Below are 23,368 nucleotides of genomic sequence, written 5' to 3' on the forward strand. Positions count from 1 at the left end.
AAACAAAGCCTACTTGAGGGATTGAAATCCATTATTATGCAGACCTTCCTCCTCCACACACTAATGGGAAGACATCCACTGGTAACAGGATTGTGTGGATTTGGCTGAGATGTACAGTAACAGCGAGTTTCCAGACCTCTCCTTTCCAGGATGCTTTACAAAACACACGTAGCTAATTATGTTCCTGCTCCTCCTACAGATGTTACATCTGACTTGCTCTGTGCTTCTGTAAAACTTAGTTAACACAAATAACATTCTTAAAAGGCATCATAAAGTTTGTATTATTTCTTTTTCTTTTTCTCATACAATATAATTTTATTTACACTACATCTGAACAGCCTTCCTGCAGAGTCAGCAATGCTAATAACATCTTCCCTGGCAGTCCTATACTCCTCTTTGGATGTAAGATGCACGCATTTCCCATGCTAAGAGGCGCTATATGTGACTCCACGCTCCAGTTTCCCCTTTGGGTTCTGATATATCCCCCCGCGTCGGCCAGGGAGACAGAAATGTTTGACAGCTGTGCTCCCAGATTGCAAGAACAGATGGAATTTCAATGTGAGTGATTGGCAATGGGGAGCCTGCATGCATAGAATAAAAGAGATGGAGGAAGAGAAGGAGGAGGTATGCATGTGCTTGAGAGATATTGCTGATGCATGGTTTGTGTGCAGTTATTGAAACCCAGAAAGATTTTGTGTAAGAAGTACAGAGTATAGCTTTATATTTTGTTTTTTAAGACCTTCAGTCTACAGATGCATGAATTTATTCTAGACCCTCTGCCGACTGTAACAAAATATGTTTATGGCATGTGTGTTTTGTGCTTTTGACGAGTGCCCACTTTCTCAGCTTTCTCGCTTCTTGCTCTTCTTGACTTTGTTCGTCTTTGCTGTACTTGTTTTTTTTCTTCTCCCGCCACCACCTCTCATCCATCCATCTACCTCCACCCCCCGCCACCCGCAGCTCTGTCTCCACTCTCTGAATAATTCAGGCCTGCAGAGCTAGTGTATTTTTGGTTGTTGTCACCTCAACAGTAACACAAATACACCCATACGCGTGCATGCACGTACACACATGACTATGCCAGCACACCCGTGCGTGTCGGTCCTCACAAACGATGCAGACAGAAAAGAACCAGACTCTGTGAGACCGCTGAGACTCGCTAACTAAGAAGAGTCGTACTTACAGGGACTTCACATCATCACCGTGCTCCACCCTGTCTGTGCCCTGCTGTCCCAGCGCTGAATAATAATATGTCTCACTTTTCTCTGTCTTCGAAAGTTACACAAAGTTGGAGTGTTGAGTAATTTGTGGGGAAAGGAAAAACTCTGAAACTTTCAGTGCCTGCTTTTGCTCACATGGATTTCCCTTTACTTCTACTTGTTTTCGTGCATGTGCTGACTTTTGGGTTTTAGGCAGTTTCTGGAATAAATTTAGAAGTCATTACAAGCCAGACTTTGGTTTTATAAATGTAATCATTATTTGTCTTCATTAGTCCCATTGAGATCAAGAATCTATCATTAAGCTAAGTGTAAAATCTGCTGAATAAAGCAACACATTTACATATTATTTAAAGGCCAGTTTTGAATTTGTAGGCAACACTAAAATATTTGAGTACATAAAATGCTCGAGGCTTCACTGCATCCTGTGGATGTCAGGAATCATCGAGGGACTTTTTGGCACATCCTGAAGGGTAGCATAGACCTCACATGATAATGCTGTAATAGTGAAAGTATTCATGGAGTAAGGGTCCAGTATCCCAAATGTTTTCCAAGAACTTCATGAAAATCAAAAACAATCTCTTCGGATGCTGCTAGGTCTTGTTGTTAGGGGCGTGGCTGCTTTGATTGACAGGTGTGCTGCACAGGCTACCTCAGCCGATCGCTGTTTGCGATGCCTCACCTTCCCTAAATCACGTCACTAAACTTGACCTTTTGGAACATTTTTTATCGAATTATCTAACAAATAAAACTGCTTGTTTGGCGTTTGGTGGTGCTCCAGTTTAGTAAATGAAATTCTAGTATTTTATTAGTTTGTTACTTACAATTAATTAGCAGATAGTCAAAGGAGCTTGCAAAGAAAAGCGTCTGGACTTCTTTAAGTTACTTGAAGACGTTTCACCTCTCATCCGAGAAGAAGCTTCTCACTTTTCTTTGCAAGCTCCTTTGACTACGATGACCTGGATGACTGAGAACCTTCACAGACTAATTAGCAGATACACGTCTCTGCATTTCACTTACAAAGTGTATTTATGCAAGTAATGATGCTTTTTCACTGCACATTAAATATGGGCACTTCTGGCTCTAAACACCACCCAAAAAACCAGACAAACAAACGAAAACACGACAGTGACCAACAATGATAAAAAGATACTTTCTCCACAACAGATTGATCCACATGCTTAATTTGGCACAGATTTTGGGGATGCCCTTCCTGACACAACCTCCCATTTATCCTGCAACTGGGTTTCTGTCTCTTCCTGGTTTTGATCTTATGCATATGAGGCAAAATGTGTTAACCAGTACAAAAATGATAAGGACAAGTCGTCAAAATGCAGAATCCAGAAGGCAGTGGGTGGCGCTGTGGTCCAGCGATAGCTAAGCCCATCTTTTGCATACAGTCTGTAATTGACATGACACACACTATGACCGCTGCTTTACCTTTACACATGTTGTGGTATTGTTTAGTGTTTAGGTGCTTTAAATGTATGTGGTCGAATGATTCTAGAAGTTGCAAATGTTTAACAAAAATGCAGACAAATGCGATTCAACGTGAAACCCACGCTCCTGGTTAGAAAGTATGTTTTCTACGACACAGCGTGTCTCTGCACGATCATCTGTAGGGCTGTCGTGCACGGTAAAGCTTAATTTATGTGCAAACATTAAACTATTCTCATGCAGGGTTTCTGGTAGATAGCAGATATACTACTTTTTTAGTTCCTCCGTTCATTATCTCCATTTAGCTCAATTAGGGGATCAACACAGTTTTTCAAGCATACAATTCACAATAGTTTATTTTGGACTAAGATGGTAAACCAGCTGTTTGGCAGTCTGACAGAGACTCAAATGATTAATCTTTCTTTCTTTGAAAATTGAACATATTTCAGTTTGCTTTGCCAAATGGGTTAAATGGGTTGTGTATTTTTTGTTTAGACATTTTATGGCTCAATTTAAAAAAAATAACACAACCTGACAGATTAATCGAAGTAAATAACTTCATAGTCCAAGCATGAATCTCCTCATTTGTTCTGCTTTAAAAACCAGATTCTCTGTGGAGCAGCATCTCATTGACTTGATAATGATAGCATCACAGCACGATGTCTTTAGTGGAATTTGAAGAGAAAAGAGACATGCCTGTGAGGAGAAACTCAGAGAACGAGAAGGCTACACAGCCGTAAAACAGTCACGTCGAACAGCTGACAGGATAAAACATGGGTGAAGATTGACAGCAGAGCTCCACTGGTGCCAGCTGTAGCAGTCGGACTGTGCAACTTTTCTGAATGTGCTGAGAGGATGTGACTGTTTAAAACTGGAGCTCCCCTTCGGGCCCTGAGGCTGTCTAAATGTTAATATATGGCTGTCTGACATTCTGGTGCTGCAGTCACTGGACTGTGGACCTTCATAGACAGAAACTGGAGGAGAGTTGGAAAGAAGCATAAGAGGAAGCCCTGGGGTGGACATGAGAGAGGCGTGGGGGAGAAAGGTTGAGGTTTGGAGGAAAAAGTTTGAGTAGAGTGATAAAAAGGATTTGGCTTGATGAGAGGTGAATTCCAGGTAGAGGGAGAATGAATTGGTAAAGGAAGGATGGATTTCAAGGGAAGACAGAGCAGAGCATGCAGGCATAGCTGCAGGGCTTAAGGGCCTTTGGGGGAGTTGGAGGATAAAGACCTGCCGTGGGCCACTGGACCAGAGCCTTTGCTCTTCTTGTGTGAGTGTTTGTATATGTGTGGCCTGAATGTATCGAAAGCCCCTGTAGAGAGCCAACGGTGCACATCTGTTCACCTCTTGAGCTCCCACCTTGGCAGAGCTGTGGCCAGAGCGAACCAGTTTTAAACTGATTCTTCTCTGCATTTTTACTGCCGTTTTCTGTTGATCAAACAGGTGCAGTGTGATAATCATACGTAGAGCAGGAAATGCTTGGTTTATAAAAGTTAGGGATGCTCCTTGAAACTCATTTGCTTGCTGATTGCATGAGAGAGAAAAAATCAGAGGGCTCAATGCTGTAAAAGTAAGAAGACTCTGAGAAAACTTTCCGAAGTGAATTTAATTACTTTTCTCAAGTAATGCCATCAGGATGTTACCCATTCTTCAGCGTAGTATATGTGTGGCAGTTCATGAGAACTGCAAAGAAGGTGATCGGCCGTCCACTCCCCTCCCTGGACTCCATTGACAGTTATAGATGTCTCTCCAAATCCAGGGCGATTTTAAAAGACCACCTCCATCTTAACCTCCACCTATTCAACATCCTGCCCTCTGTTTTTATATTGTTGTTTTGAAATTTGTCACTTTCTTGCATATTTGTGGTTTTGCTACCTAATTTAGTTGTGCAGGCAACTGTACAATGACAATAAATTAAGTTCTAAGTTCTTATGAAAAAAGATTAAAGCGCTTCCTCATTGGCTTCACTGTTCACAGCTGGAAGCCGCCTACATCCATGCTAATAAACCATCTGTGAGCTGTTAACATGAGCTACACTCCGTGTCTGTTCACATATAAAGGGTTATCTTTATCTAACACTTGAGAAGAAGAATGTCTTTTGTGGGAGTGTCCTACAGGAACCTAGCAGATGAAACTGGAGCCCAGTAGTGCAGCAGTAGTGGATCAGTAGTGTTACCGGTTCACCGATGTGATCAGCTCCTTCTTTTCCAACCACAGTCTGAACACACAGCTCCGTCAGAGTGGCTGGACGACTTTGTGAGAACTTTCAACGATCGTCTTTCAACGAGCACCATAAAAGGGCAACAGATCCACAGTTCAGTTTGGAAAAGTGACGTCACCACATTCAGATTAGATGAGCGTGCCGATGGCTAAAATGCCTTTAAGTGTAGCCTTAGGCAGCATGAGAAGTATTCAGCAGAGTGATAGAGGTGATTCAGTTATTAGTTTTCCAGTCTTAAGAAAATCCCAGCTTTACGGTAAGCATGTTGCACTGGGAGAAACATAATGATTTACATTTTGTCAAGTGTATTTATTTTATTTTTTATTTCGTTTGTCTCGCACTGCAGCTTCACTTTTGATTTAAAAGTGCTCGTCTCCCTCAACACACCCACACTCCACCGCTTTCCCGCAAGTATTTCACATCAGTGTGGCGTAATGAACTGAAACAGCCTCACTGAATCAAAGCGTTGATCAAACGCTGGTGAGTGTAACTTCTGTTTGATGTGTTGGAAAGAAGTCACAAATTAACCAAAAACTATCAAACTGAGGTTTTTGTTTTGTTTTTTTATCTTTTCTTTCTTTCTTTATTTTTATACTTTTTGCTGTTATGTCAGGTAACACTGCTATTCTTCCAGTGTGGGATTGATTTATTTGTATATCCACAAAACACACAAATTTAAAAAAGGTATGTTCAAGTCAGTTTTTAGACAGAAATTTATGCAAGTGCAAAACAAATAAACCAATAATCTGATGAATATACCAAGATGCCTGAAAAAACGTGAATGTTAAACCTTACCTCACGAACTCATTTTCACCTGTTACATATTTTGTTTTGGTATCGTCTCACATTGAGACTGTGGCTGTTCTGAAATAACATGTTTTCCTGCAGAGTATTAGAGAAAAATGTGTCAAGGACTTGTGTGTGTACATTTAAGTGTTATAAAAACATTAAACTAACAGTGACTGAACCCCCCACCCCCAACCCCCCGACCCACAGCAAGGTCAAATCAATTTTCTTTCTGTAGCACCAGTTCCCCTTAGCAGTCATCTCAAGGTATTCTATAATGTCAGCAGCAAAGACTCTATTAAAGAGAAAACCCCAATGATCTCCTGATCCCATCTGAGCAAGCACTTGTTCATGAAAGCGAAGAAGAACCCCCGTTTAAAAGGAAGAGACCTCTGGCAGAACCAGGCGCAGGGAGAGGAAAGAGAAGACAGAAAAGAGGGGCAAAGAAAGGCCATGAACAAAAAACAGAAAGTACAGGAGAGTAGACACAAGTAAATGACAGAAAATAGAAGCGTTAACCAAGCCTGGTTTTCCAAGTAGGGAGTGTTTGTATCCTAAACCCAAACTCTGAGCTGATTCCAAAGGAAAGAAAGGAAGGAAGCGTAGGCAAGCCTGCACTTTGAAGGACAATGAAGAAAAGCTTTTGTGGTGTCAGATAATAGATCATGTCTCATTTACATATTTAAATATAAGATATCAGATTGTCCCGAAGTAACAAACTGGTGAAGTTTTTGGCCCCTTGATCATATTGCACGTGTTGTCTCTTCTGTTAGTTTAGTCAGAGCTGCTATTTAAGAATTGGAGATTTTAATTCACCCAAAACTAAATTTCTGAAATCTAATGATGTTTGAGAATGCTGCCTCAGAAACGTATGTGCAAACAGTTGCTGTATCATTTAGCTTGTTTGCCAGATTTGGTAGCAAACAGAAGAGATTTGTACAAAGTCAGCATCAAGGCACTTAATTTTAACTTCAAACTTCTGAGGAATGACTTCGGGGTGTAAGGGCGTTCCTGCTCACCTCGGATCGCAGCTCCGCTGCTGAACACAGTTTGGGGCATTGTGTTAAATGTGGAATCTCATTTTTTCTCACTTCATGCTCATCCTCCCCCTCCTCCTCCGCAGGCCGACTGTCGCTCCAGAGAATACCTTCGCATACACTTCCCATCTGCAGATACGTGATTCAGAGAATGAGGTAAGCGTAAAAATCTTACACGTGTGGGTCTCACACTTTGTTGTACACGCTCACACATACACACTCCAAAGTATGTGTAGTGACTTCATCGCTAAAGTAATTTACAGTCTTAAAAAAAGCTTTAAAGCCAGTGACTCAAAGGAAATTCCCCAAATCCAAAAGTAAAGCCCAGATTGTTGGTACAAAGCCTCATCATTCTCATCTAATTTGCTGCCGGAATTAAGCAAATCTATTATGTAGATGAATAAACAGAAGATAGAGTTGTCTTCAAAAAACTGAAATTGTCTCAGAGTCAGTTTTCTTACTGCTTATTAGTTCAAGCATTGAAGGGAGAGCGGCAGGAAGGAACCCGTAAAGCTGTTCCAAACATTTATGGACTGCACGGCACAAATGCCGATGTCTGTAAGAAAATATTTGAGCTTTATCCTTCATCCTCAGGGAGGTCAGAGGTCATCTACAGTATTTGTGAAGCAGCAGTCCTACAACTTGTCTTCTGTGACAGGAAATAACTCCATCCTGCCACTGAAGAGTGGACAAGTTTATGTTGAAGAGCCTTTGACGGGTTCTCTGCATTTTCAGGGGGGTGTGGACAGGCCAGAGGTGAACCAAGGACACTTCAGGTGAAGCAGAGACACACAGGCAGTCAGAGAGAGGCAAGGATGAGGAGAGAAAAAGCCTTTGATCCTCTGATTCTCATCTGAAATAACAGGCAGCGCTGCCGAATCTTACCCTACCTTCCTCATTACGGATCAAAGCTGCAGACAGTTAGCACACTCAGATGCTTCGAAAACGCAATCATCTTTCATTTTCCCGAGTATTTTTAATCGTGCACAGAATCAAACCTTTAGGTCTGGAGTGCAGATGCTCGAGCGAGCTCACACTCACGCGCTTGAGGATGTGTGCACCTTCACGTCCCTTGATACCCTACTTGGAAACATAATGGGATGTCCGTGTTCATCCGCTCAGAAGCTTCCTGACTTTGTGAATCCTCTGAGCGCGCTCCACACTTTGATCACCCTCTCTACAAAGAGACTGAGACAGCGAGAGAGGCTTTGTGCTGAGCAGGCAGGGCTACAGCGGGTTCCTCCAGGCCTTAACCCAGCTTTACCCTCTCACTCTCTCACTCCCTGCAGGCACATTTGATCAGATGCACTGTACCTTAGTGGTTTGAGCTGAAGTACACACTTTAGGCAGGTAATCGCTTCATTTAAAGAATAGCAAGACTATGATTTGTATGCATGCTGAACGTTTTGTAGGAAATTGCTACTTTGAAATGTTTTCTATCAGAAAAAAGGGATGTTGCATAGGAGCAGGTGAGAACCACCTTCCTAACACCACACACAGACACAAGTTGCTGTGCTCTTTATTTGTTGCACAGTGCTCGGATTGGGCGTTGTGCCTCGATACTGAATTTTCAGCTGCCGTCAACTCTCCTCCTCACTGTAGCTCCTCCACCTGGTCCCAACGTGCTACTGCATGAATAGAGGAGGCTGATTGGACGTTATGTAACAGGTGTTCCACGCAGCATCCCCTAGCAGTGCACCCTGAACCACCCGCCCCCTCTGTCCTCCCACAGCTGAGCCACAAACCACACCCCACTACCACAACACTTAAGTGGATCCACTATGCTTTCCTTATTGTCTGTCTGAGCATCAGACTGATTTCAGTGCTCGATTTCTGAAAACTTTTTTACTCCAGGATCTGCAGGTTTCCATCGCTTTTGTTTTTTTAGGGGCAGCCAATTGAAAGAGGTTTAAAGCTAAAAATGCACATTTTTCAAGAGCATAATAGGTTCTTTTTCATGCCAGTTTTTAATTAACTAAATGCTTTGTACTGTTTGTTCATCCATCCATTCATTTTCTTCTGTTTTGTTTTTGTTTTGTTTCTCTTCTCTTTCCGTTTGTGGTGGATCAGACGTAATGTGATCAAAACATAAGCCTAAAATATTTCATCATCCAATTTTGTTTTTTATCGTTATTATTTTTTATTTTTGCGTGACTCCAATGATTTATGAGCTCTTTTCCAACTGTGTTTGAAGCTTTAGACTTGTGAGGTATTTCTGTTCAACATCATTTAAAGGAGCTCTCTAATTTTGACCCGTTTTGGACACTTACTACTCCGGCAGTGCTAGTCTATCTGATTTAAAATATCTAACCTTGTGAAGACTCTGTCCCTGGGTGGCAGAGGAAGAGAAATAGTCTCTGTGTCTGTCGGAAAGAGGAGAGACACACGAAAGATGGAGCAGCAGGAGAGGAGACGAGGAGATCCAATAAAGGAGGGAAACAACAGGAGCTGCAGAAGGAGAGAGACAGAGCAAGAGTGTGGAAAAACAAATCAATGGCTGTGTAAGACAGAAAAGGAAAGGAGTCAAGGCAAGACGATAAAAGCTTATCAGTAATGTGAGTGATAGCGAGATATGCTGGATGTGCTTACCTGTTGTGATTTACTCTGCATGACAGTTTGCTTCTGCCTCGGCTTCAGTTTGTCTTTCTGCTGTTTTGCCGTCTCAGTTCTGCATTTAAACACAGCACAAAGTAAATGACAGTCATCATAACAGTATCCATTATGTTTACAGTAGGGTTTTATGTAACCCTTCATCTATGGGCTGAGTGGGCTCAGTGGTCTACTTGGTGCTGTGTCTTTTACATGGGAATTACTGTAAAAATCCAAGTCTGGATTTAGTCTATTCCAGCTGCCATAGGGCGAGAGGCAGAGTGTACCCTGGACAGGTTACCAGTCTGTCACAGGGCTAATACAGAGCGACAGACAGCCATTAACACTCACATTCATGCCTATGGCCAATTCAGAATCACCAGATAACCTAACCCCACGCATGTCTTTGGACCACCCAGAGAATTGGGTCAGACTATAACTAATGAAGTTTCTGGTGAGCATTTATTTTTTGTGCTCCATAATAATGTTGTCGATTAAAACGAGACAGAGAGAAAACTACCAAGTTTAGTGAGTAAGGTTTAAAGGGAGCAGGGAAAGCATAGCTTGTTTCAGAAAAATTATAAACTATGTGGATTCCCCAAGTCCCCAAGTATAAGATTAATATAGATTAGTTTGATCTTTTGATTAATTCAAGAACCAGGAGGAGCACAGGGTGACACACAGGTGGGCTACATCTTATGCAGAAGGTGCATTCTGAAAAAGGAGACTCCACGGTGGTGTCAAGGGAAGACTGTAGCTAGGCAACATTTAATGATAGTCTGTAGGATGGATTCGGAAATCAAGAAGAGGAAGCAAGTGAAGGCAGACGTTAAGGATTAAATGGTGGAAGCTGAAGACGGAAGAATGTTGTGCAAGAGTCCAGGACGGACTTGAGACAAGCTCTGAGTGGTAGGAAGGAGTTGCCAGATGACTGTGAAAGTACAGCTGATGCGGTGAAAGAAACTGCCATGAATGTGTTTGTTGTATCCTCTGGATAGAGGGAGAAGCATGTGAGGCTGGACACTAAGGAAGGAGAAAAGGACTTTTGGCTAGGAAGAAAGATTGAGCTGGAAAGTATGTGCATCTCCATAGGAGAGAAAATGACAGAGGGAAGAAGCTGATGAGCCACAGGCTGAACAGGTTGAGTGCTAGTATTAGTGAGTTACAGTATGTCCAGGTTCTGTTGTTTCATCTTCTGATAGCCCCGTTGTAGCATTGTCACAAACTTTCAATAAGCCATCTGCAAACTATTCAGTTTGAGTTAGTGAGATCAGTTCAATCTACACCCTGCTGTTATATAAATTTACTGCCCTTTACAAAAACATTTCTAAAATGTCAAGGATAATGTTGGAGAACTAGTCGGGCCAAGGTTGGGCCGATGAGCTCTGTTGGGAGCAGCCGCACTCATTAAAAACTTATAGCAGTACAAGGACACAGCTTGTTGCTGGTAGTATTCAGCATGAGTATTAACTGGAGGACGGAGCTACAGAGGCATTTGGTGTTTCTATTCTTCCACCTCAGAAACACAGGTACCACCGCCTATTACCGGCTGTCAGTCTGACATTTTTAAAACACAATCACTCAGTCTCAGCTCACTTTGGACTGATTAACTGGCCCGTCATGAGCGAAGATGTGTGTTTGTGCCCAGACTGCGTTATATTGGAGTTAAGCTAACATCTTTTTTTGAGTCTGGCACGTGTTAGGAGAGATTTTTTATGCTTCTTCACACAAATATATCTTTGTAGAAATGTACTCATTTTTAATGTGGCGTACTTAAAAAAGATACGTTACGTGAACTTAATACTTTAGCAAAGTAAATTAGCTCTCATTTCTCTTCAGCAAATTAAAGTCAGAAAATATTAGTGTAAATGGCCTAAATGTTTTTCTTAGAAAGCTAAGAATACCTGTGCAAAATTTTAAAGAGCATAAGTAAATGAGTTAAGTGGATTTGTATGGCTGGTGCAAAACATAAAGCGCCATTGCTCAGATGCATCTTAACACCTTATGGCACTGTAACCACCCAGATTTGTTTCACTGGACACTCCCCATCGCCTGACTCTAAACCATGTGCTTACACGACCAGCCCATCCTTGTTGGTGCCGCGGTGGCAGATGTATATGTCCATGCAACTGGTCGTTTTTCACATTTTTCTAATCTTTGCAGATTCGGTAAGTTTTACTGGAACTTTAACTGCTTCACATCGTCATGTCCTATCACAGCAGACCGAGGGGTGGCTGAAGTTGTGTCAGAAACCTCTCCTCTGTTTCTAGTCTCAATTAAGGTGGCCTGTTAATAACTAAATCTTGCTAAACACTACTGTTGGCTACACAAGCCCTAGAAAATGCAACGAAAATTATGAAATGAAACAATATGCAGAGTAAACTGCTCTGTATGTGGGCAAAAACTACAGTTAACTCACTATAAGTACATAAACTCCACATTTACCAATAGGTTAAAGGGACTGAAAAACAGTAGCACAGGTAGAGGAGTTTCCTAATGTTAGCTAACTTCAGTTACTTTGAACTGTAGCATCAAAAACCTCGAGTCCATTGAATCAAACAGGGATTTTTTTACTTTTGAAACATGTCATTTGTGACAGAGAGATTATTTTAGATCAAAAGTCTTGCCTTAAGTTCAAATTTAGTATCATTGTTAGATTTCAGGTCGACACAATATCCCAAAGTTTGCTTCATCATTGCGTGCAGAGGGCGCCGCGGCTCAGTGCGTCCTGCAGGACTGTAGCCTCCGGCTGTGTGTGTCAGGCGCTCGGCCCAGACTGACCCAGACTGTAGAACAAACACTTCTTACGCCAACTGTGCTTCTGAGGGACAGTAAATAAAACATGTTCAGGTGAATGAGGGGCACACAGCTGTAATGATAGCTTTTTCCTCTTACTCTCTGTGTCCATCTGTTCCTCATTTTCATTCTCTTTGCTGCACGCACACACCATCAATTTACAATTTAAGTTAATGTGAAGGAGTACAGTTAGAGATGATTGTTAGTGAGTAAGCCGATATCATTTGTGAGCCACTGATTTACACGAGCAGAGGGTTAAACAAGTTTTCAGCAAACCAAAAAGCTAAACATACAAATTGGAAAGAGAAAACGGAGACGTAAACACAGTTTTTTCCCGTGCAATAAAATTTATTGACATTTCAGCTGTGTTCATTTTCTACCTCCAACTAAAGTGATATAGATAGTCTAGCTGAACAGTTGGCTTTTTAACAGCCAGTCTGATTGTGTGCTCACTTCTGTTGGGTGAGATTTCATTGCTTTGTTCTCGATGCTTTCTCAGACGTGTTACTTTGATGAGTACATGACACACAAATAACAACCTAGGTTGTCAAAAACCAGTGTCAAGCTGCAGTAGGGTTGGGTTACAGCCTCCTCTGTGTGATTCTGCCCCAAGCAGCAAAAAACACTGATTAATGCTGCCTTAAACCTGCATTTTAAAGCGTGCAGTGTGTTCTCGGGGCTTGTTTTGTAGGCGTTCACAATAACTGCAAATCCAAACATTTGGCCATCAGATTTTTCATATTTCTTCTGTTCATAATCAAATATATGGAATCGTGTTTTTAAGTGTCCAATGAGCTGCCCAGCGTGTATTTACAATCTCTCTTTATCTCTAACATCCCCAAATCCAAATATACTTTATTACGCATTATTACTGTTTGTTGGGCTGTTTCTTTCACCGTTTCTGTTTTGCACTTTTTCTTTGTCTCTGTGTTTTGTGTGTGCGTGCAACAGAAAACAGAAAATGCTCCCTGTTGAATTTAATGTTGAAATTGAAGCTGGAATTATGATGAAGCCATTTTTGTCTGAATCCCCCGAGGACTCCCTTCTATACTTCTCCCGTTTCCTTTTCTTATTAGGCTTCATTTCACAGTCCCCACTCACTTGTTCAAGTTTCACTGGCTCAGCTTCATCAAAATTTATTTGTGCTTTGTATATATTTAGCTCCCTCTAATCCGCTCTGTGACTCCTCCTTTATCTGGCAGTCAGATGCAATCACTGGCACATTCTACTCTGTGTTGAGATATTAGCAGATGGAGTCATTAGTAATTTTGAACTAGTGAAGGGCAACCTTCAGCCAAGATTTTTTTTAATAACATGACTCTCTGGCATTTTTTTCGTATCCATGTTTTCTTTCTCTTTTCTTCTCTACTTGTTATTGCTTGACTCTGGGTTGCCTTGATGTGTGTTTCCCTTCCTGCACCCTTCCCAGTGGAGAGAGTTGCACAGCTAGCCTGAGGCTGACATAGTACAGTAACAGTGAAGAGTGTGTATACTATGAGTGTGCATTTCTGTGTTTATGCATTGATGGGGTGATAAGTAAGAAGACAAACTGCAAAAGGGTCGGGCAGTGCAAGGATGGCCAGGGGTTTGCGTGATCAGATTTAGGAGGTTGTGAGCAGAGATGATGGGGAAGGAGATGAATAACGAGATGATTTGAAACCTAAAAGCTGGGAGGAGGCGAGAGGAAGAGTTGGCATCATTGGACTATAAAAGAGTTTCTCTCCTTGTGTATTTCCCATTTCTATCGGCATTCTGTCATCAGTTTCCACATCAGCAGAGATACAAATTGCATAGAAAACAGAAGAGAGGGGAAAGTAAAAAGGACACGTTGCACTTAAAGACTGACTCCCTGGGATAAGAAGAGGAGGAGGAGGAAAGAGGAGAGGAGTAAGATGTCGAGGGAGTTTCTAAAGGAGAAAAGCCGATGCTTTATCTGGAATTCTGCAGATAGAGAAACGACCCTCCCCTCTCTGTCTTTTTCTTCTTCTTTTTATTTATCCTCCTTCCCGTCTGTCTGATGCATCGGAGGAGAAACTGCATTAATTCCACCATGGTCGCACACAGTAAACCCTCGGCATCGCATTTTGTGCCGCCTTGCCTACCTCTGGCAGGATGCCGCTCAAGTGCTGATAAATTGCCACCACCCACCTCATTTTTCACCGCAGCCGTCTCATCGTCAAACACACTGACACAAAACCCCTGTATGCTCCTCAGCAATAACAAGAACAATCGCTGAACCCCAGGAATCAGAGACGAGGAGATAGAGGGGAAGGACAAATGGAGAGGTGGATAAGTAGGTGTGTTCTAGGAAGGGGGCAGAGAAATGAAAACACAGCTGCAAACATTAATTTAGTTTTAGTTTAACATGCTTTGGGCATCATTTTCACATTTGTCAGGAAACATAACATAACTTTGTGTTTGGAGTTTTGATTTTTACATTGAATATATAGGATATACTGGATTCCTGTTTTGACATCTTTACCGTAAGCTTTAGTTTCATTGTAATATTTGAATATGTTTTTACTCTTCTTCGTTTAGAGTTCTTGTTCTCTATTTAGCTTCAGTTCCTTTTCTGAGTTTATCTCTTGTGTTTTTAGTTCCCTCAGCTTTTCCCTGTTTGTTTCTCCTTTTGTCTCATCTCTGTAACAATGCCTTAGTCCCCCCTGTGTTTTTTAAGTGTTCATTTTTATGTCTATGTTGGTAGCCTTTAAGTCATTTCCTCTGTGTTCCCCCATGAATGAATTCATTTCTGATTATTATTAATCTTTGATTTTTGAGGGGCTCCTTGTTTCAGTATGGTGATTGCTCATTTTCTGCTTACTTTGATACGTTTCCTCTTGTCTGCTGCTTTGGGTTTTGCTTCCTCCTTGTCTGATGGTCTTCACCTGTGTCAATTACCTGCACGTGCACCTCGTTCCACAGCTGTGTCTAATCCCCAAGCAGCCCTCAGTTAGCATATAGTCCAGTCCTCCGTACTCTGTGAAGGTGTGCAGGTTCTGTGGATTTTCTTCATGTGCGATCAACTGCTTGTTCCCCCCCCCCCCCCTTATTTTTCTTTTGCCTCCTGCATTTGAGTCCATCTCTGAAGTCTAACTAATCATTTGCAATAATATATGAAAAACAACTTCAAGACACTGACCAAGATAAATCTTTCCTCAGTCCTCTAAACTGGCCTTAATTTCCCCCACAGTTGCCAGTTCTGTTTTTATATCTTTCCGTTGCTTATTTCAGGAAAGAATGGTGACATATATTTATTTATTTTTTGCTTGGGTCTTTTTTGACTCTGGGGACAAATGTGAAATATTGTTAGTTTAAAGACCATACTGATTTTTACACATCTATGTACAAAGATAAGTCAGAAAATATACAGAGACTGACATTTAATAGCAGAATAGAGAACAGTGATGTATGGGATCCACCGCCAGTAATAAAATATATATAAAAAAGCACAATGGTAGGTTGTGTCTGACCTCTTGAGGTTGTGGTCAGCTGCATTTTTAAGGAGCTGATCATTATGATCCAATAAAGGTGAAAAAGTTGCAGAAATCAAGCATTTAAAAAAAGGGGGTGTTATTATTAAAAAGACATGTAAGTTTCAGGGTGTGCAAAATTTTCAATGAGAGTTTTAAATGATGATCAAACCCTGATGTATAATCATGTTTCCATACTTACATGTTGTTCAGCATAACAACGCAGGACAGTATCATTTGTATGCATTACATCACCGTTGCTGTGGGTAAACATGGTTGCCATGTTATGGCAGAATTTCTTTGTGTAGTTTTAAGTAAATTAAAGGTGAAATACAGTTTTATATACACACACATGGTCATGTGAATAGCTCTACTGTCCCCACATGACACAATGTTTCACCTACAGGAGGATTTCATTGACGTCGAGTTTTCAAACGGTGGCACAAGAGGATTAAGGTCTTTTTTTTTTCCAGCTGCTGATGAGTTTTGAATTTAAGCTGTGTCACTGCACGACACGACAAATATTTGTTGCCTGCTTCCGTATCCCAACAGTGCCATCAATTCCAGCCACATCACGGTAAAAAAATTCCCCCAGGCAGTCGTGTTGGAAGGTTTGAGTCACACCGCAGATTCCTGCCGCATGCTGCTCTGTTCACAGGACACCGGTTCAGCAGGAGAAAGGTCTTTGGGTGACTCAAAGATGTGGAAAGACACATAGACAAGTTAATCAATTTCTCTCTGCTGCCATCATGCTTTGACCTTTTCTGCTGGTGAATAATGTCAGTGAGAGGGAGTCATGCCTGATATCGAGGTTCATGCACTGATGAACCGCTCCAACAAATCACTGAGTGGAAAGATCTTGTTTGTCTGTTTCTGAGTAAAATGTGGGGGTACATCACACCCCCTCTGTGTCTCCATATGCAGGAAGAACTATGACTTGGAGAAATTAGAGGATTATTGGGGAACAAGACTTGTATAAAACTACTGCTGTGCTTTTACTAAACTTGTGGTTAGTTTTGTGGGACAAATAACTAGAGACAGTTTTACTAAATGGATAAATTAATTCCCATTAGTTCTGGTATAACATTTGTTAACAGTGATGTTAAAATAATGTTTTTGATTTGCATGAGGTGTGATAAAGTTTTACAATTCGACTCGCAACTTGCAAGATCAAGTGCATCTCTGCACCACTTCCAGCTCATCCTCCATTTTCGATGTGTCGGTGGTGTGTGCTGAAACTAGTCATCTGTCAACTGGAATTTCATTTTGGGAAAGAGGATATAGTTACGAGAAGACGAATCTTCAGGGAGGCAGGAAGCCACACTTTAGGTTGTGTGCACTGAAAGTTCTCCCTCAGATGTGTGATGATGTTACAGGAGAGGAGAGTGCTGACAGTCTCACCCTGAGGGATGAAGCCGAGGTGCACAGCCCCGTCAGTCTTTAATAAAACAGAAAAAACCAACAAGCTTCCTGGCAACATTGCTGATCTGTTGCGCGGTGTGTGGACACTTTCACAAAACCGGACAGTTACATTCTGGAGATATCTGTAATGTGCTTTATTATAAGTCCATGTCGAAATTGTAGTATCTGGTCACATGTTGTCAGGACATCCAGAAAAATGTGAAAATAGACCATAGACTGGAAATAGAAGCTCAAAGGTGCACAATAAGATAACCTTGAAGTGGATTTGATCTAAATTTGGGTTGAATTTTGCCACGTTTTGACTGATTTGCTGCTTCACTGTACAGTAAATCACGAGTTAAATTTAATACCAGGTTAGAAATTTAATGTTATTTCTCTCAAAGATAAATTCCAACAATTTTAACACAGTACGATCAGTTTACCTTTGGGCTCTATAGTCTGAATCTATGAGAAATGACTCATCTTTCTTCAGGTATAAAATGTCTGAGGAACATTTCTAAATGCACTGAGACAAATAATCCAAAGGGTAATTTTTTTAAGTTTTCTTGGAAAATTCCTCCTTACTCTGTGGATATACAAATACTACTGAATCATCAGAGTAAACTTTGTAAGTTGGAGAACTGTAGAATATTTTAGTTCCTGAAGACATATGAGTCAAAGTGATAAATCACTGTGCCTTTAGTCTGAACAATCTAGCCATGATTAACTGCTTGGTTCTTATTGTGCAGTAAATTATTCTCCCTTTCATGCGGATATGCTGTTCCTATCTTCAATGCCGTGTTAGAGGCTAATGATGAGGAGCTTCAATTGAATTTTCACAGCATCTAAATGTAAAAGATGAATGTTCAGAGAGGGTGTTTGACACGGCCTTTAATGACACTTTTCTTTATATTTCTGAAAGGCTAAACCCAACAAGAAACACTATCAGGCTTTGTTCTGTTTCGTATTCATTCTGCCAGAAATGAAAAACAGTGTCTCTTTGACCTCGCACCGTGTCTCCACCTTTATCTGCAGCTTCCTGCTCTGTTGTGGCAACCTGACATGTGAGTGATTGATAGACGGTGGGGCTGACACCGCCTGGTGCTTGACTTATAACGACAAGTGCTCTGCTGCAGCATCGGACAAATTGCCTTGTTTACATCCAATAGAAGCCTTGGCGCCAACACAGCCATCCACACCAGCATCACACCTGTGTGTTTTTACCCCAAGCAGGTGTCTTCACCATCAAACTTCTCACATGGCCTCCCTGTAAACTATAAAATCAATTGGGCCTTTTTTTCCCTGAGGCTTCTAAAGACAAATCAATTGAGGACGATCCATTGTAATAAGGACGTATCAGCCTTGGACGAGGCAGACGAGATACTGGGGGTTATTTGATTTTCCTGCGAAGGGAAGAGAGGCTCAGCTGACAAGGCCAAGGCTTTTGTTTTCATTGAGTGGCTATTATGTGAAGTCCACCCCGCTTAGTGTCTCCACTGTTGCTGGCAGCAGACCGCTGCGCTCCCACTTGTAAGGTGCTTTAGTCAGCAGTGATGGTCGGCTTCATCAAGAGTGGGATTAATTCTCTCAGAAGCCTTTCCCACCGACGTGGACGTTTTGGGCATTAATGAGATTCCCACCTTAGCTTTGTTGCATAACATTGAACTGTTGTGTTAAACTATTGAGTTGTGTGTTCACTAGGGTGCCTGCTGGTCCATGATAAGGACGTTAAAGTCCAGCCATTTATGTTCAAGTGTTCAGTGCTTTCGTTCAGAGAACAGTAGCTTTATTAAACCTTCCAACCAATGTTGGGGCAAAATGAGCTGAGCCACCAAACTTTGAGGCTTGTTTGTTGTTTTTCAAGCTTTAAATAGCTTTGGATGATTTAAACAGATTTAAGTCATAAAACCTTTGTTTTAATTTAGCTTTTAATGAGTGCACCAGTTTTTTATTTCGCTTTATTAGTTTCTTTTGGACTAATAAAAATTTTAATAATACCTTTTTGGCTCTTTTCTATTTTTTAATGAAGTGTTTAGTTCTTCTATTTTGTGTTTCTCTTGTAATTCTTGGATTTTTATTTAGTTTATTAACTTTCGTTATATGAACTGTGCTGTATAAATAAATTGATTGAAAAGTAATTTCGTGTTGTGGTTCATAAAGAACTCCGAAGTCACTCGGGGCTTTTAGCAGCTGTGGAGCTGTTGTTGATACAGGATTGCTGAGGCACTTAGTTGTGAAAATCTTTGCACTTAATTTTCTTTTGTTTAACAAACTAAAGACTGGTTTGAAAATCTATACCGTGCTAGCATGTCACACACACTGATACCTCCTCATCAAACATCTGCCAGAGGTGTTTTTTTAAAGTTTGCTTTTGTGTTGGATGACCCTTATTTATGTAGTGCCATTTCACAAGAAGCACTTATATTTGAAGGCCCAACAGTTTTAGAGAGAAACACCAAATCAGTAAGATTTGGCAACAGTAGGAGGGAAAAACCTCTTTTTGCAACAGGAAGAGATCTTCAACAAAACTAGATTCAGGGCCAACATCCAGATCCATTCCAACTTTTTATTAATCCTCTAAGCACAGCTGAAAACTACCACTGACTAAGTAAAAGATAAATTAACTGGATTCAGAGCATTAGGAGATTCTCCAAGCGAGGAGACAGGACATCCACGCCTCTGTGTTGTTGTTTTTTTTTTTTAACTCTCCCACTTTACAGCTCTTTGCAGTTTTGCATAAGTTTGCATAAGTACCCAGTGTGTGTCATATCAGATCGGATGCATTGACACTAAACTTTTTGTTGGTAAGTCATCATTATGATGAGGTGCTGCAGTGGTAGGACTTCAGGCCGGTGTTTCTGGCCCCTTTCACTCTTTCTGTCATATTTACCCACATACACGCACACTTGACTTTAAACTCTTCTATAACATATGCACACACTTATGCCCATGTACACTCATTATAACCTCTGAGGAAATATAGTTTGAAGTCTCTGAAATAATCACGTTCTGATCTGCAGCATCAGCCTCTCATATTGACATCCCACAGTGCCATTATCCCCTCTCGCCCACGTGTGGCTCTTCACTCACATTTCCCACATTTCCCCTGAGGTTCCCACTGCAGGTATGTGTTTGAGCTCATGAGTATGGGCTTTCCTATTTATTTATCTTGCAATTAGAGATGGACCGATCCGATATTAAGTATCGGTATCGGTCCGATACTGACCTAAATTACTGGATCGGATATCGGAGAAAAATAAAAAATGTAATCCGATCCATTAAATATCACGAAAGCACCTCACAAAACTTGCAACACGCCGTAACTCACCTCAGAACGTTAGCACGTCGGAGCAGTATGCATCACGTGATAGAGCGGCTGTGGCATGCGGGACCTGTCGGTGGTCTGGATAGCATGTGGAGCTTCGCTAGCAACCCGGCATTTCATCTCCGACAAAGTTATCCCCGAGAGAAGTAAAGCAAGTGTGTAAGTCCATCTCTGAATGTTTGTAAAGCATTCCTGCGTTAAGCTTAACAAACGACTGCCTCTTCTTGCTGCTACTTCAATCATGAAACTGCTTAATGATCAGCTGATCGCTTTTCTGTCGCGAGTCCGTCTCTCTAGTTTGTTTTTGGCCCACTTTGCACCAGAAAGAGGAAACCAGCGGCTGAACAACAGCAGCACGTTTAAGCTTGATACAGCTGTTGTTAGAATTATTTAATATTACTTTCTACACCAGGATCTTTTTCTACGTAGCTGACTGTAACTGTGCAGGGGCGGATCTAGCAAAGTTTAGCCAGGGGGGCCGATAGGGCATTAACAGGGAAAAGGGGGCACAAAGACATACTTTTCTTTCTTATTCTCATTTAAATGAGGCTAGACCTTTTATTCATAATGCAGCTTTTAATAAATAATTATCTGAACACCCAAAGTTTTAATTGATGTAAAATGATAGAAGTCATTACTGTATATAGTAACTATTAAGTCTAATATACCCTAGTAAGCTATAGTACTTTTTCCTTTGGGAAGGTACCATCTGTGCAGTCTGCAATTTGTTGAAGAAAGATGTTGAATCTATTTAATATTCTTGAAAAATAATTGATTTCTGTGCATTTTTTTTCACACTGCATCAAATTAAGTTGATTACTCGAATTAAGCATCATGAGGTGGAGGGTGGGGTGTGGTTCCCTATTTTATTTATTTTTTTGTTGCTGGGAGTTGGAACCCTATTAGTTAGGTTGCTTAATATTTACGCTAAGTACTCTTTAAAATACCAGAATAGGGAGGATGGTGTAGGTTTAAGTTTATTAGATTGATCAGTATTGCTGAACTATGAAATATTTTTTTTTGCATACAGGTATAACAGAATAGCTTTAGTGTAGTTGTTGTTTTAAACTTGAGTATGAACTTATACAAAATGCAGCAAGATATTTAAAAAAACAGTTTTGTTGATTAAAAAACACTATATCGGATTCATATCGGTATCGGCAGATATCCAAATTTATGATATCGGTATCGGTATCGGACATAAAAAAGTGGTATCGTGCCATCTCTACTTGCAATATGCCGTCATGCTTACACTTCACCGTGGGAAAAAGCTTCAGCTTATATGCACACACACACACCCACTAACCCCGCTTGCTCAGTCACACACACATTAGTCACTATAAAGAACCCACAGGCTCTTTCACTGCAGCCCACTGTAATGCTCCGTCTCACAGGCCATTCATAAGCCAGAATGTGCTTGTTGGTGCAGAGTAGATCAACATGAGTAGTGGCGGTTTGTATTGCCTGCAAGTTTCCTAAAGAGATCCTGTTCCATGCATCACGCCCACTGCAGCTGATTTGCATCAGAGTAATATGGTGTTTTACTCCAGGCAAGATGCAAGAGTGTGATTTGTTGACGAGATGAGCAGTGAATCAGCTATGTTGGTATTTGATTTCAAAGTCAAATGTCACACACATGCATGCAAGCGTCATCTACTCTACGTTCATGAATTTATGAAAGACAGCTTGTCACAGTCAAGTCAAATTTATCTGAATAGCATTATTTAGACACAGGGTAATGCAGAGGGCTAGAAAGAGGAATGCAAAGAGACAGTTACAATGTATAAACAACATATCTGTGCATGTTGTTAAGTAAAGCATGCACAGGCAGTGATGACAGAAATGTAACAACAACAATATACAATATACCGTGTGTAACCACAGAAAAACACCCATTAGAAATTAATATAAGGTTAAGAGGAGGTTGCAGACATGGTTTATTGATAAGCCTAATAAAGATTTAGTTTTAGCTGATCTCAGGGAGCTTGTTCCACAGGTGAGGACCATCAAAACTAGAGGCTGCTTCACTTTCTTTTGTTCTAATTCTGGCAACACACAGAGGGTCTGTTCCTGCTGACCTGAGAGTTCAGGATGTTTCGTAAGGCAAAAGAAGATTTGAAATGTAGCTCGGCCCTTTTAGTGATTTGTAAACTAGTAGAAATATTTTTAAATCTATGCTTTGGGACACAGAAAAGTTTGAGAATAGGAGTAATGTGCTTGATCGTTTTAGCGTTTGTTAAACTACAGAAAATGTAGCTATGTGGCAGTAGGGCTGATTGTTATAGGTGCACTGTATGCATGTTATGTTATGTCAGTTCTCTTCACTGACAGGATGTAACAGATGGATACTTCATCTTTTCTCCCCCTTCTTATCTTGGATTCAGTGTCAAGGCTCAGCAGCTAAAACCTGACGTTTAATGTCACACCTGCACCTCTGCCCATCCTGTCTCTATCTTTCTACTGTACATTTCTTTTTTCTTTCTAACTTTTCCTCTTCTGCCTTTCAATCTTATATTTTTCTTTCTCCCTCCTTTTTTCTCCACATCCAATTTTGTCCACCGTTCAGATGACTTTTTTCCCTATTATCTTTGCCTTCCTCTTCTTCATTTCTCCAGCTTCAGTCGTCTCTATGACTCTGCCTCCTGTCCATCACCTTCTCACTCTGGTACACAGCTGTCAGCAAAGGCAGTGAATCATATCACACTGTGCACTGGCCCAATCAGAATTCAGTATGAAGGAGCATCTCTTCAAAGCGATTGTCAGCTATTGGCAAGCAGCTGCTGTAGAGCAGAAACCATAGAGACAGATGGACAGCAAATGGAAGGACTGTGACTGAACTTCTTGCTGTTCACTGATTCTCTTTGACTGATCAGTCAAGAAGCTGCATATGTGGTTGGGACAGTTCAGCCAAATCAGTCAGGCTAGGTATGGAGATGTAGTGTAAGTTATTGAATCCTGAGCAGAATTTAAACACACTGTCAGCATTTATTAGCCGTCACAATAGTGCTCTGTTCCTGTTCGCTCTTCCACTGGCTGAAAAGGAGAGAATATTCCTTTTTTTTGTAAATAATTTCTTTTTGGAAAGGAGC

At 41.0% G+C, this 23,368-nt stretch overlaps 1 protein-coding gene across 5 annotated transcripts in view; it reads left to right on the forward strand.

Annotated features, from left to right (window-relative positions):
* Positions 1-23,368, forward strand: part of LOC102299858 (endonuclease V) — a 77,832-nt gene that overhangs the window by 30,375 nt on the left and 24,089 nt on the right. For 2 of the 5 annotated variants that reach the window (XR_315583.2, XM_005919190.2), the window contains exon 8: positions 6,785-6,854. Coding sequence is in view for 4 of the 5 variants with exons in the window: in XM_005919190.2 (XP_005919252.1) it covers positions 6,785-6,841 (57 nt within the window). In the remaining variant the exon portion in view is untranslated. Of the gene's footprint in view, positions 1-6,784; positions 18,948-23,368 lie in introns of those variants that run through there. The other 3 variants (XM_005919191.3, XM_042219562.1, XM_042219561.1) reach the window with 3 other exon arrangements.

Source organism: Haplochromis burtoni, unplaced genomic scaffold (genome assembly GCF_018398535.1).
Source record: "Haplochromis burtoni strain Fernald_Lab_line unplaced genomic scaffold, NCSU_Asbu1 Contig_35, whole genome shotgun sequence".
NCBI lineage: Eukaryota > Metazoa > Chordata > Actinopteri > Cichliformes > Cichlidae > Haplochromis > Haplochromis burtoni.